Source organism: Molossus molossus, unplaced genomic scaffold, assembly GCF_014108415.1.
Source record: "Molossus molossus isolate mMolMol1 unplaced genomic scaffold, mMolMol1.p scaffold_m16_p_3, whole genome shotgun sequence".
In the NCBI taxonomy this organism is placed as follows: domain Eukaryota; kingdom Metazoa; phylum Chordata; class Mammalia; order Chiroptera; family Molossidae; genus Molossus; species Molossus molossus.
Window position 1 is genome coordinate 98,500,958 of NW_023425366.1, and position 13,990 is coordinate 98,514,947.

The 13,990-nt window shown below is 54.3% G+C and overlaps 1 protein-coding gene across 1 annotated transcript in view; it reads right to left on the reverse strand.

The window, feature by feature from the left end:
• SRRM3 (serine/arginine repetitive matrix 3) overlaps positions 1–13,990 on the reverse strand; it is a 55,467-nt gene that overhangs the window by 3,495 nt on the left and 37,982 nt on the right. The window contains exons 9-13 of the mRNA XM_036279595.1: positions 12,922–12,972; positions 12,366–12,467; positions 11,819–11,996; positions 739–1,106; positions 16–240 (exon numbers count right to left, since the gene is read on the reverse strand). Of these exons, the coding sequence (XP_036135488.1) occupies positions 16–240; positions 739–1,106; positions 11,819–11,996; positions 12,366–12,467; positions 12,922–12,972 (924 nt within the window). The remainder of the gene's footprint in view (positions 1–15; positions 241–738; positions 1,107–11,818; positions 11,997–12,365; positions 12,468–12,921; positions 12,973–13,990) is intronic.

The window sequence follows — 13,990 nt, forward strand, 5'->3', positions numbered from 1 at the left end:
GCCCCACCCGCTTACCGGCCGGGTGGTTTCTTGGGCGACGGAGAGCGGGTGGGGCTGCGGACCCTCCTCTCCGCCGAGCGTGAGCGGGATTTGGAGGGCGAGCGGCTCGAGCTCCACGAGCGAGGGTGGGGGCCCGGGCTGCGCGACGAGCTCTTCCGCTCTGGGCCGCCGGGCCGGCCGTGCGCGCCCGGGGACGGGGAGGTGCTGGCCGGCCGGGCGCGCGGGGGCCGCTCCTTGGCCCTGGAGGAGGGGCACCGCGACAGGGGGTCAGCTAGGGAGAACGCGGGCTTCGTGGAGGGGCAGAGTGGGGGCTTCTAAGCTTGGGAGAGGGGGGCTCAGCGGAGAGGAAGGGGCTCCGCAGGGGCAAGGCTCTGCGCGAGGAGCTTATAGAGGAGGGAATGGGTTCGTGAGCGGGAGGAGGACGGATCCCGGAGGAGGAACGGTTGGGGGGCAGGGAGAGAAATCAGTGAGGAAAAGGGAGAGTGGGGAGGTTCAAGTGAGGGGCAGGGTGCTCCGTGAGGGCGGGAGGAGGAGAGGGAGCGTGGGGGTGGGTAGGGAGGGGGTGTTAGTGTGAGAAGGGAGGGTTCCTTGGGTCCAAGGAGAGTGACCAGTCGGGGAGGCACTCGGTGAGTGCGGAGGGAGAGTGGTCATGAGGGCAGAGGAGTCGGTGGGGGTGGGTGTTCCGGGGGGCAGTGCGGGGAGGGGGCGCCTCCATTCCCTGGGACCGTGCCCGCTCACCGTTTACTGTGCCCGCCGTGGCCTCGCTCCGAGCCAGGCTCGGGCCCGGGGCCGGGGACCCCGCCACCGCCCGAGTCGCTGCTGGACCGGGCCCTGCTGAGTGAGCGTGACGAGACCCGGGGCGGCGCGGGCCGGGCGCGCCGGCGGCCTCTACGGCGGGGCGCGGACGCCGGGGACCGCGAGCGCCGTCGCCGCCGCCGCCGCCGCCGCCGCCGCCGCCGCCTGGCCTGCCCGCCCGCCGCGCGATCTCCTCTGCCCTGCGACGACGGCGCCGAGCGCGGGCTGGTGCTCTCCTTCCCCCGCGCGGGCGACGTGGCTGCGCCGGCCTCCGCCTGGTCGCCGGCCCTGGGCGAGGGCGAGCTGGGCTTCTGACGGGGAGAGAGGCAGAGAGGGAACGGGGGTGGGGGGTGGGGGGAGAGGGAGGCCGAGAGAGTGACCGAGACAAAGAGGGGGGACAGAGAGACAGAAGCAGAGACAGGGAAAAGAGAGGGCGTGGAGAACGCAGAGGGGAGAGAGGCAGAATCCGAGGAGACAGGGTGAGGGGAGACGGAGACGAGTTAGAGAAGCAGAGAGACAAAACGGAGACGAGAAGTCCGAGAAAGAGAGAGAGAGGATAGACCAAGAGAAGGAGCGAGAGGTCGAGGATGAGAGAGCGGGTGGGTGGGGTGGGGGGAGAGAAGGAGAAGGGGCTTTCACCGGGCCCAGGCCGGGGGCTGCCAGTCCCGGAGCATCGCACACACGGTTCCCCGCGCCTGCCCTGCCTCTGCCTCTCCTGAGTGTCCACCTTCTGGCCTCAACAGTGCAGCTCATGCAAGGTTCTCAGCATGCAAAACACAAGAGGAACGGAGCGGTGGGGGGCGGGGGGCTGACAGGGCAGGGAGGGGGCTCCAGGACGGGCACGGAGGCTGGCATTGCTCCCCTCCATGGGACGGACGATCCCGGCCGAAAGAAGAGAGAGGGCGGGCACTGGGAGGCCCGACCAGGGCCAGCCCAGCAGGCCGGGCCCCCCAGCGTGGCGGTGAGTGAGGGGATGGAGGGGGCACACGGCACACAGATGGGGCAGGGCGGGACAACTGAACTCAAAACTAAACCGAAGAAAGGGAAGAAAACAGAAATAAAAAACAAAATCCACAAATGTCATTAGATACCAAAATCAAAAACAATGTCTGAACTCCTGGGGAACTGACATTTTTCTGTTAACATTTTCTTTCTTTGTTTTCCGGCCCTGCAGAGACCTGTGGAGCTGTCAGTAGCACCCGACTGTCTTTCTGTTTCTCTCTTTTCTTTTTCTTTTTCTTTTCTTTTTTTTAAGTTCTGATTTTTTTTAAGTCCCTCTTGGTTAACGTCCACTTACCAATAAAGTGGCACTTCCTCCTTTAGTAGGTAAGATGTGTAAGAGAAGGGAAAAGTGTGGTAGCGTAAGTTCATCATTAGATTCACAAAAATGCAAGAGAGATAGAGAGAGAGAGAGAGAGAGAAACTCAACCACCCCATTCTAGGCCTAGAGGAGGCCATACTGCCTCTGGAGGAAGGACTGGCAGCACCTGGCTCCTTGGGCCTGAGCAGGCACCTCTTGGGTGACCATGACCGCTGGATAGAGATGTCATGTTTTTCCAAAAGTGGAGTTTAGGACACAAGGATCTGGATACAGAAAACCAGAAAGGGCACCTGGTACCTTCAAAAGGGCCCTGGCTAGGAAGCAGGGTCCCAGAGCCTGACACTACCTCACTTAGTGACCCCAGCCAAATCACTTCCCCATACTGGGCCTCAGTTTTCCCATCCACGAAATGAGAGGGTTGGACTTTGCTTCCTAATGTTCCTTCCAGCAAATATTCCAAAATTCTCTGCATGCCCCCTGACCACCCTCTCCATCCCCCTCCCTCCATAGAACTGGCCTTCCTCCTGTCCTTGGGTTTCCATCTGGTAACAGTTGATTACACTTGTCTGTTTATAAGTATGTCCATCACTCCTGCCCCACCCCCAATAACCAGCACCAACTTGACTTTGAATACCTCCAGGGCAGATTTGGTGTGAAATTCAGTTCTGTAACTTGAACTTTTATCACAAAATTTGGCACCTAGTAGGGCCTCAATGCCATTTGCTGAGGAAGAAAGAAATGCCCTTATAAGGGCCAGGGCCAAACCAGGGAGTCAGGTCACAGGGCACAATGTAGGCCAAGTTATTTTGACAGGCTCTTGGGATGAGAGAACAAAACCAGCTGGTACCCCTCAGGGCACCTTGCTACTAAGGGCTGGAAGGAGTGTGGTTGGCACCACCCTGATGCTTCCTGCCTCTGTGTGCCAAGGCCTCTGTGTGTAAGCCTGGATCTAGCCTGGGCATGAAGGTAGAGCCCAGAAGTCAGCTCCACTGGTGGAGAGGCACAGCCAGCTCGTGGCTGGTGGCTGAAGCAGCCAATGGACGCCAACCATAGAAGGTGAAAGCAGCTGACCAGAGCCAGATGGGCTCCTCCTAGTAGAGTCTGGTGTCTCTCTTTGGGGCAGAAGCAGGCATAGGTGGGCAGAGTAGATATTACCAGGTACCAAGGTACCCTTCTGAGCACCCTGACTCTAGGCTAGGAGAGATGGAGGCTAGGTTGTTCAGCCATGGCCCCTCTGACATGGCATTTTCATTCTCAATAGATATTACCAGAGACCTTTGGCTCTCCAACACACATGCCCTCCACCCTTGCCGGTATAACTCCCAAGCTCCCAGCACTAGGTTCTGTCATCCAGCATCCTTTTCCTTCCAGAGAACACAAATGCAAAAGTCTACAGGTCCCCCAAATTTCCAGGATCTTTTCTATCCCCTGGGTTGTCAAAGAATGTAGAGTGAACAGATCCAGGTGGGGGAGTGGGGACCCTGGTAGCCAATGCATAGTAACTTATACCCAGGGAGACACTGATCCCCATCTTTACAAAGCCTTTGCTTGCTACTTTGGGTGGTGGGGGTGGTGTAAGAAGGCAAGCAGGCAGAATACTAAACTTGGGAATTAGGACCTGGATGTGAATTCTGCTCCAACCCAGACGCTGGATATGAGCCCCAACTTCTGACTCCAGGAGAGGCCAGCACGGGGGGGGGTGGGGGGGAATCAAGGGCTACAGTGTTCTTTCCCACAGGCACTGCAGGGCCCTTTCTACTTCCCACTGTTGGTCTGAGAGTATTAGGAATAAAAAAGGTCTGGGTTAGGTGGATGCCCACCCCCAGGATGTTGCTGTCCCTAACTGTTGAGGCGCAAGTCCTTGGGCCAGACCCTTGTGCTGATCTGGACCCTTCCTGCCTGGTACGTCTTGAAGTCCAAGCTCTTTCCTATTTTCCTCTCACCTCCTCCAAGCCAACTGGCTGCCATTACAAGACAATAGTAATTGGCAAAGTTATCACACTGGAATCAACCCTAATGTGAGCTTGCTGTGAGATCTAAGGAAGTGACTTAATTCTGGGGCCTCAGTTTCTCCATTGGTAAAATGGTCATTAACTGGGGTCTTTCTGAATAGGGTGGGCCTGTTCAGGGGTTGAGAGGCTCTTTATAGAGTACAACTGACTCACTGTTTCCTCAAACAGGGTCAGAGCAGTGCAGAAAGGCCTGGGGCCCCATGACATGTCCCCCCAAGTGCCAGGATGATGGAGGATGAGAGGAAGATGTTGCTTGTAGGGTGGCATATAATGCCTTCCTTTGGGGAAGACTCCTAGGGCCAAACTCACTCCACTTGTCCCTCCAGGTGCTCTCATGACAGGGACACACAATCCTGCCAGAGGGTGAGCCTCATCCTCAGCTTGGTTGGGTCTCATTCTTTCCAGGAATTGAGGAAGAGATGAGTCCAGATACCATGGATTGTTTCACTGCCAGACAGAACTGTGGTGGCCAGGGACCACCAAACATCTCTGGAAGCCTGTTCTATGTGAGTCCTGTCCCTCTTGCCTGGAACTGTGCTCCCCTCTTCCCCCTCCTCTCTCCGACTCACAGTCTGGTTAATGCTTATTCTTCTGTACAGTCAGCCCAAGGCCACAACCTCCAGGAGGCCTCTCCTGAGCCTCACCTGGAGTCAGGCACGCTCCTCTATGATCCCACAGACCCTTGTTCCTTCTCAGTATGGACTGTGCCAGCACATGCTGGGGCTGGGCTATCCTGATGAGCAGAGCTCCCCATCCACGGTTCAGCTTTTCCCCTCTCACTGTTCTGAGTGATCTTTTTGTCTGCCCTCCAGCCTGGCAGGTAGGGGCTGCGAACCCAGGTCTGCCTGCTTCTCCCTTGGCTTGGGCACTCAGACAGCGCCTGGTACAGAGGAGTGCTCAGCAAACGCTCAGTGTGTGTGTGAATGAGTGGATGAGTGAGTGAGACCTAACCTGCCTCTGAGCCCTGCTCTCAGGAGCCCTTCTGGTCCTTGGTACCACTTGCTCCCCAACATCTTTTTTTTGTTTGTTTCTTAATTGTTTTAAGGAAACTTTACCCCTGGTTAAACTTATGTGATACCTAAACAACCATTTGATTCAGTTAATTTGGAGAGAAAAAAGTACAATGATATTGGGTGATCACTGACGTCCTATCCAACATCTTTTCTTTTCGCGTATGTAAGAAATTGTTTAGGTCAAAAGACAAGGGGAAGAGAGTAGCAAGGAAGAGTGTACTTGCCTGATCCTGGTATTCTTAGACACAAGAATAAGTGAGCATCTGGGACAACTAGCCCCTCTAACTCAGCATTTGAGAATCCTGTTTCTGGGTGTCTGGTCACATCAGGTACTCCTTGGGCGGGGTGGGGGTGGGGAGTTGGGGGTCTGTGCCACTCCTACATCAGGCAAGCAGTGCGTACTCCATGAATAATTTCCTTGTCTGCCCTCCTAGCACCACCCAGGGTTGAAGAATGTTCTGAGTGGGTGAGCTCCTGAGCACCTGCCCCTGGGGTCAACTTGGGGGTGATGAGGCCTTCTCTTTCCAAAGCTGAGGGTGGAGGCCCAGTGAGGCCTTACAAGGGTTAGGATGTCAAATCTGTAGCTGCTCTGAGGTGGGACAGAAAACAGTTTAAAGGGCAGGGATGAGGAGTGGGTCCTACCTCTGACGTGTGTCCTCAGTGTTACTGGATGAGCACTGGCCTGGAAGTCACAAGTCCCAGGCCCTAGCCTGGTTCTGCCCTAACCTTGGGGGTCTGTGGCCTCTATTGACTATTCCTTCTGGATCATTCTGCACATTAAACTCAAATTTGGAAGATGGAAGGATGCTGGGGGAAGGAGGGATTCCCTGTCTAGATTGGGTAGTGGTCAAGAGAGGGGAGGGTTAGCAGAGAGTGCCTTCCATTCCCCAAATTGCACCACAGAGACTTTTCTAAGTAGGCTCTCTAAGCCCAGTGCCTACTCCTGGCCAGCTCACCCCCCACCCAAAGTTCACCTACCATCACACCCCAAAGATGGAACTGTGTGGTTCAGCCCTGGTGTTAGCTGCTGCCCCGAAGTTCTGCAGCTCCCACACTATAACTCTGCCTACAGCCAGGGCAGCACCCATAGGAGCCCAGCAGGCCCCAGAGAGTGGGGGAGGGCTCTTTCCCCAGGTCTGACCTCAGCCAGAACTTCCTCCAGGATCTGGAGGTCAGAAGGCCCAGCAGCACAGGCCCCTCCACCAACAAAGACTTACTGCCCAAGTCACCCCAGGGGCTGGCAGGGGTGAGGGGTGAGAGGCTTAGCAGTTACTCCAGACAACAGAAATCAAATTGGCTCAACCACAGCAGAGAGTTCAGGAAGGGAACACAAACTTGGAATGCTAAACCACACAGAAATGCATTCAGACAACAAAATGAGAAAGAGAGAGCATGAAGGGGGATTAAGAGGTAGGGTGTGGGTTGGGTGGAGAGGAAGAAGGAGGAGCAGGGAAGATGGAAAGGAGGGAATAATGAACCAGAAAAGTTGTGTGTGGAGGGGTTGTCAAGAAAACCAAACGACAAACCAGAAAACACAGCTTTGTAGCTCATTTGGAGAAAATGCAAGTTACAAATGAGTAGTCATTAAAATAAAGAAAAAAAAGGGAAGGGAAGAAAACCAACCAGAGCGAGACGGAGAGAAAGAGAGAAAAAGAAAACCACATTCAAACCAAGCAGAGTGGCAGGGCTTATCTGGAGATGGGAGCGAGCGAGAGCGCACAGCTGAGCTGGGATACCTACCTTCTCAGTGGTCAGGGACAGGAATGCAATAATAAAAAAGAAAAGAACGTCTCCGCATTGGGAATGCAGAATGGGGAAAGACAGTGACTTTAAGCTGCACTCCCCCTCTGAGTTGGCATATGGGCAGCCAAGTGTGGCTTTCATCTAGTCCCTGGGATGGCAGGGGGCTCCTGCCCAGCCATTTCTGTTTGCTTTTTCCCCCCACCACCACAGGTTCCAATAGCCACGCTTTTTAAAACTCTTTTAAACAACAGAAAACCTCCAGAGGGCATGCAGGAAGCAGCTGATGGAAGCAGAACCACAAGGTGGAAGGAGGAGGGGCTGGCAGCCTGGGGAGATAGGCCCATTTCAGAGGAGACATGGGGAGAGAGAGAGAGAGAGAGAGAGAGAGAGAGAGAGAGAGGCAAAGGTAGAAGGAAGAAGGAAATAGAGAGACAGAGAGAATGGTGGACCCATCCAGAAAGAAGAAGGAAGCTGTTTAAACAAGGCCAATTGGAGTGGACAGATGGGGTGAAGTGGGAACTGTATTTAAAAGGGAAGGCAACCACAGATTCAATTTGGAGGAAGGATCATGCCTCAAGTCAACCTTATTCCCCTTCCCCTGGCTTCAGCACCATTTAGCAAAATCCATCCCTCCTCCTTTCTGGCTTCATCCTGGAAGAAATACTAAGATGCCCTTCCTATTCTGACTGCCCACTCTAGCCACGGTCACTGCTCTTCCCTGGGGGTGTGGAGGAGAGCGGCCTGGGATGAGGCAGGTCAAGCAGTGCCATGGGCACCTCTTCTTGGGGTCACCCTAGGCTGCCCATTTTGTGATGAAATTTGAGGCAGAGGCCAGAGAGCCTGGGGGCCTCTCTGGCACTCTTCAGCAAATAGTGAGACTTCCCTCAACACTTCCAATGCTGGGGACAGGTGGAGCCAAGGCAGAGGGCCCTAATTCTAAGGCTGCAAACCCTGCACACCTTTTCTGGCCAGTATGCTGGGCTTTGGGCTCAGCATCTTACTCTTCTCTCACATCATGAGACCTTGAGAAGCTCCTTCCCTCTCTGTGCCTCATTGTTTCTTCTCCACATGTGTGTGAGCTGTGAGGGCTTAGGGCTCCTGGAGTTGCTAAAGCTGCAGTCATATAGGGTTGGGCTTGTGTAATGCCAGGCTCACCTATACCCTGGTCTTCATGTGCGCAGGCCTCAGTTCTGGGGAGCTGAGAGAGCTGGGAACCTGCCATCAATATCTGGAGGGGTCCCCAGGGGGAAGGTATGAGCTGAGACCCCCAGCATCCACCTCCCAAATCCTCCTTCTCCTGCTCAGGGCTCCTGGAGTGTGCTTCCCATTGATTACTGGCTCTACATCTTGGCTGTAGCTGGGGGTCTTGAAGTTAGAGGGTCTCCTTTTAGATCTACCTCTAAAGTACTGTGTGACTTAGCTGGTCTTTTAATCTCTGTGAGCTGCAGAGAGCAGTAAGCAACAGAATTCAAAAATCCCTTTGGGGGTTCATCCCTGGCCTCGGATGGGACAACAAAGATGCTGAGAGCTAGCATCCCACTAACCTCAGTCTCGAAATGGATGGATTTTTCCCTCTTGCTTGGTAATGTCTGGCTTTGAAGCTCTCACCTGACACCTCTCTCAGGTGTCTTTAGCTCCCTATTTTAAGGCCTCCTAATAATGTGAGGCCTGGCATGGAAGGTGCTGAGCAGCCTGTCCCTGTCATGCCCAGCCATCTAATACTTGACAGAACTGAGGAGAGGCAGGAAGCTCACTGCTCTGGGAAGGTCCCTGGGTGACTGGGACAACTCTCTCCCTCCTTGTGTCTCCCAGCTTCTCTCCAAGGTCCCTTATAGACAGGGATTCGGAAGCATGGTCTGCACCACTCTTGTTAATTTGAAAGCTGAGGCAGTCCCACCGGTGCCCTGTACCCCGGGGTTGAGGGAAAGTATGGCTGCTGTGGCAGGTTTGGCAGAAACTGTTGGTATGGGAATCATTTTTTTAAAGAGTTATCTTCCCTTTTAAATTCTGATTACAAAGGAAAAATAATTATATAGAGATATGTATATGATTAATGTTCAATTGAGATTCAAAAATAATTTCTGCATTAGGAAGAGAGGCTCCCACAGTAACGCACAAAAGCAAAATTCTAGAACAACAGAGAAGATAGAAAAAAAAAACAAAGAGATTGCATTTCTGTACATTACAAAAGGAAAAATAAGAAAAAGTAAATACAAACAAAAAACAAAATAACACAAAAAGTTACATAAACTTCCCCACCCTATTCCCTTGCCACTAAATGAGAAATGGAATCACAATATTACCATGTTTCAAATGGGAGGCTAAAAAAAACAACAACAAAAAACATAGATGGGGTTAAAAATGGTGAGCTTTTGTTTTTCTATTTGTTTCTCTCTCTCTCTCTTTTTTAATCTTCACCTGAGGATATTTTTCTATTTATCTTCAGATAGAGTGGGAGGGAGGGAGAGAAAGGGAGAGAGAAAGAAACATCGATGTGAGAGAGACACATCGACTGGTTGCCTCTTGCAGGACCCAATCAGGGCCGGGGACTAACTGCAACAGAGATACATGTCCTTGACCGGAATCGAACCCATGACTCACTGGTCTACAGACCGATGCTGTAATCACTGGGCAAACCAGTCAGGGCTCTCTCTTTCTTTTTTTTTTCTTTTTTTATCCTCACCAGAGGATATTTTTCCATATTTTGTACAGATAGAGTGGGAGGGAGAGCGAGGAAGGAGAGAGAGAGAGAAACAGCGACGTGAAGGGACACATCGAGTGGCTGCCACCCGCACGACCAACCAGGGCCGGGGACAAACTGCAACCGAAGTACATGCCCTTAGCGGGAACCGAACCCAGGTCTCTCCGGACCGCAGGCCGACGCTCTAACCGCTGAGCCAAACTGGCCAGGGCATCTCTCTCTTTCTTTTTTAAAGATAGAGTCCAAGAATACCACTCTCAGTGCTTTTCCCAAAAAACATTTTTGGCTAGTGGCAAAGTTTATGACTCCATCTCACCTCCCTGGAGGTGAGAGAGAAGTAGCCTCAGTTCACTTTTAAGAAAGGCTTTATGGGCAAGGAGGGGATCTGGGCACATGTGAGAGGCAGAGGATGTTCAGCAGTCCCTGACCTCCCAGAGCCCAGAGGGTAGGGAGAGGATTTGGGGACCATATTTTGTGAAAGAAATAACGAAGTGTTGTCTCCTAGAAAACTCCCAGGACAACATCAAATGGAGTTCTGTTTGGGGAGAGAGACAAGATTGGGGTGCTGCCCAGGGCCACCATCCTTGACTGCTTGCTCCTAAGGCTTACCTAGTTGCTGTGGCCATTTTGTCTGCACATGTTCAGGGCTCCTGAGGGGGCTACTGCTCAGATGTCTAAGGCTGGGGAGGAGACCAAAAGTGGGAAGGGGCCTCCTTTCCATCCTGATTTGAAAGAACATGCTTTTCAGTACCTCTGGGGAGGGGTAGGGCATGAGGATATAAAGCTTACATGAGAAGGTGTTTCGGGCACTGTGCTGTTTTGGCTCTGTGCCCATGGGGATGGGAGGGTCCCCAGGTTGGGCATCATGTCTCAGACCTGTCCCTGTCCTGGCTGCCCTCAGCTGCCTCTGTGTGCCCTCTCCCAGACCCAGGACAGATCCAGGGACATTGGTGTGATCCTCCCCACAAGCTCAGGAGCCTGGTACCCTGTCCAGGTGGGGCAGTTTCCATACACATAATGTCCTTAAATAAAAATTAACCTTGATACCAAGAGTCTTTTTCAGGTGCCCTTGGCTTTCTTTGCTGAGGCCCTGGACTAAGGGTCTTTGAGAAAAGAAAGGGAGTGAAAGGAAAACAGCCAAAAATCAAAATGAAACTGACCAACATGTACATGTTTGCTGCTGAGACCTGAGGTTTTGGGAAGGGCAGCTCCCCCCTCACTATGGAGGCTTCTGGACCACCTGTGGGTCTGGGGGAGGAGGAACCTGCAGACTGCCCACCCTAAGTCCCCTGTGCCCACCCAGTGACCCTGAAAGTGTTGCATCCCCTTCTCTCTGAGGGGGCCTCTATACTGTACTCTAAGATATACAGACAAAAGGGGGCTACAGGCTTCCTCTGGGGACTAGGAAAACCCCCATCCTGGTTCAGACCACCCAGCTGTGAGCTCCTATAATCACCACACCTGCCTGTGGGTCTCTGTGCCCCTCCTGGGGGGTGGATGGGGACAGTTTTGGGGGTGGTGCTGGCATGGTCTCCCAGGGAGCAATGGGTACATTGGGAGGTGCCTTAGGAAGGATGGGAAGTGGAACCCCTAGGTTTGAGACATCTGTCCAAGCAACGGGCAGTACCTGGGAAAGCACAGACTCTCCCTGGAGCAGAGACTTTAGAAATGCATCTCTGTTCCAGCAAGGGGACTGAGGTGGGGGAGAAATCTGGGTGAGGTGGAGGGGACTAGTGAGGGGGGTGAGAGACAGAGAGCACTCTGAAAGGGGGAACAGGCTTGGTGAAGAGAGACTCAGGGACCAAGTGATGCCCAGGGCTCAAGAGTCCTGTCTCTTGAGTCTTGTTCCAATGCCCATGCCCCCTCCCACCTCTATATGCCTGGGGGAGGGAAGCAAGAGATCTTGGTTTCTCTTCAGCTCCTTACCCAAATGGCTGAGTGTCCCGGTGGTCAACCCTCTCTGGCCTTCAGTTTGTGAAGCTCAAGTGTGGCCCAAGCCTGTAGCCCCCCACCCAGGACACTAGAGCCAGGTGGGCATAACAACCTAGCACTCCTGGCCGCTCCCATTCAAGGGAGGGCGCAGGGGAGGGGGAAGCGACGGGCCAAAGGGAGGCGTGCAGCGCCCCCGCCCTGTTACACACTCACTGCCCCCTGCCGGGCAGCGACTCACCCCGCCCCAGCACGGCGCAGCCCGCGCGGCGCGAGAAACCTCTGCAAAGCCAGGCGTACGTACATCGGGCGGGCTATGCGCTGAGCCCGGGCGGCTCCCGTGCGCTCCGCTCCGCTGTCTGCTGCCTCCGTTCTGCTGGGGCGACCCCCATCCGCTGCCGCCCGACAGGGAAGGCGATCGGCTCCCGCTGGACCGCTGGCTGCCCGTCTTCCGACCTTCGCCTCGGTGCTTGGGGCTCAGCCTAGGGCAGGGGACATGGGGGGAGCCTGCGTGGGACGCCCCTTTACAAGAGGCTGCTGCCCTGCAGGAAGGGCAGCCCCCTCCCTACCCGCCGCAGCACCGGGTCCGGAACCTTTCTATTTTGAGAGCAAGGTCCCAGTCCTCACACTGCCTTGATTTCCATTTAAGGTCTGGGGCGCCTAGCCCAGTTGCAGGTTGGCACTGGCACTGCCCTGGTAAACTGGTCACTGATTAATTGCCTGTTGTCTGTCAGGCTAGCTCCCTGGCCCTTGGGGATGTTTAATATGCAAGCCCCCCCCCCCCCCCCCCCCCCCCCGCAGAAAGCAGAGCTCAACCACATCTTGAGGGCCTCCAGTGGCCCAGGACCTACCTGCTGGGTGATCTGGAATCACTGTTCTGGGAAGAGAGTGAGGGGCTGTGGGAACTTCCGCTGCTGTGGCGATGGGACCTCCGGCCTGGGGACTCGTGTGGTCTGGGAGAGAAATCAGCCTGTACCTAAGTTCTGCTTGACCTCCCTATGGGGGATGCCCATGAAGGCCTGATGGAAGCCACTGCTGACCAATATCCCCTCCCAAGTCTCCTACAAAAGTAACACAAAGACTGTCCACACTGGTGTAAAGCCCAGTTAGTACCTGTGGGTCATTTGTGGGAATTAGGAGAAGGCACCTTTTTCTCTAGAGGGCCCCAGTCCCCCAAGACTTCACTCATCTCTCAGCTGGACTGGGAGGCAAGAGGCCTGGGTTCCAGTTCCAGCTCTGCCACTGACTCAGAAGGGCTCGTGGCTTACTCTCTGGGTCTGAATTTTTCCATCTGGGCAGGGGTACAAAACGAGCTCTCTCCAAGAGTCTGAGTCTGTGATTCCAGAAGGCCAGGTTTGCTGGGTGGGAAGAGGGGCTGAGTTGCTGGAGAATGGAAAGAGTGCTTACCTCTTCCTCTCTTTGTTCTTCTCTTTTCTTTTGCTCTTGGGGCTTCGAGATCTACAGAAAGTAGAGGCTAGGTGACAGCACAGTCTGAGCCAGGCAAGGGAGAGCAAGGCCTCAAGCCCTGGAGCCCAGATGTGCCTAGGTGTGGACCTGAGATATGTTCTCTCTGACCTGAGCCTCCCTGGCAGGTATGGAATTGCCCATCCCATTCCACTGCTTTGGTTTCTTCCACTAAGCCAAGTCTATTCCTTCCTTCTCTAATAAGTCCTGGCCCAGGATCACCTTCTGCCTGGGCCCTAACTGCTCCTTCCTCTGAGAGTGCCAAAGGGTGATGTGGCCCAGATCCAGAATGGAGGGTGACTTGCCCTTATGTTCTGGCATCAGTCTCAGAACAGGCCCCTCTGATGAGTTATCGGGGTGGGAGGGTGACCCCTCCACACTTTATTTGTGTTCCCTGTGGCCCAGGTCCTCCCGGATGGGGCCCTCCCAGGCAGAGCCCAAACTACCTGCTTCTCTGTCCTCTGACTGTGGCCCAGCCCATCGCCAGCTCATCAGGGGTTTAGAAAAGAAAGGCTTTTCCTTAGGTGTGATCTTCCTGCCCTTGAGCATAATCTCCCTGCTTTTGGGTTACTCCTCTGGACCCCTACCCCATCCCATCCCATCCCACCCAGCTCTCTGGGATGGGCTCCACAGCCCAGTTCCCGCCTTTGACAAAAGGATTGAGAGCCTTCTGATTAGCTCTCTAAAGTCTCACCCCATGCCTGGTCTGGTAGGTCTCTCAGCCTCACCCTCCCTGATGCTACCAAATCCTGGCTCAATCCTTCCTGTCTTGAATGGATGCTTTCTTTTGACCAAAAATGAGATGATGCTAAGAAACACTGGAGGTGTTTCTCACAGGAGCAGTGTGTGTGTGTGTGTGTGTGTGGGGGGGGGGGGGGGGCTGGGGGTAGAGGGTAAAAGTTTGGGTCTAGAACCCATATTGCATGCCTTGGGCCTCCATCTCCCTATCTGGAGCTATCTGGCCTAGCTCATCTCTAGGTCCTTCCCAGGACTGATAGGTGCTGGCCAGAGG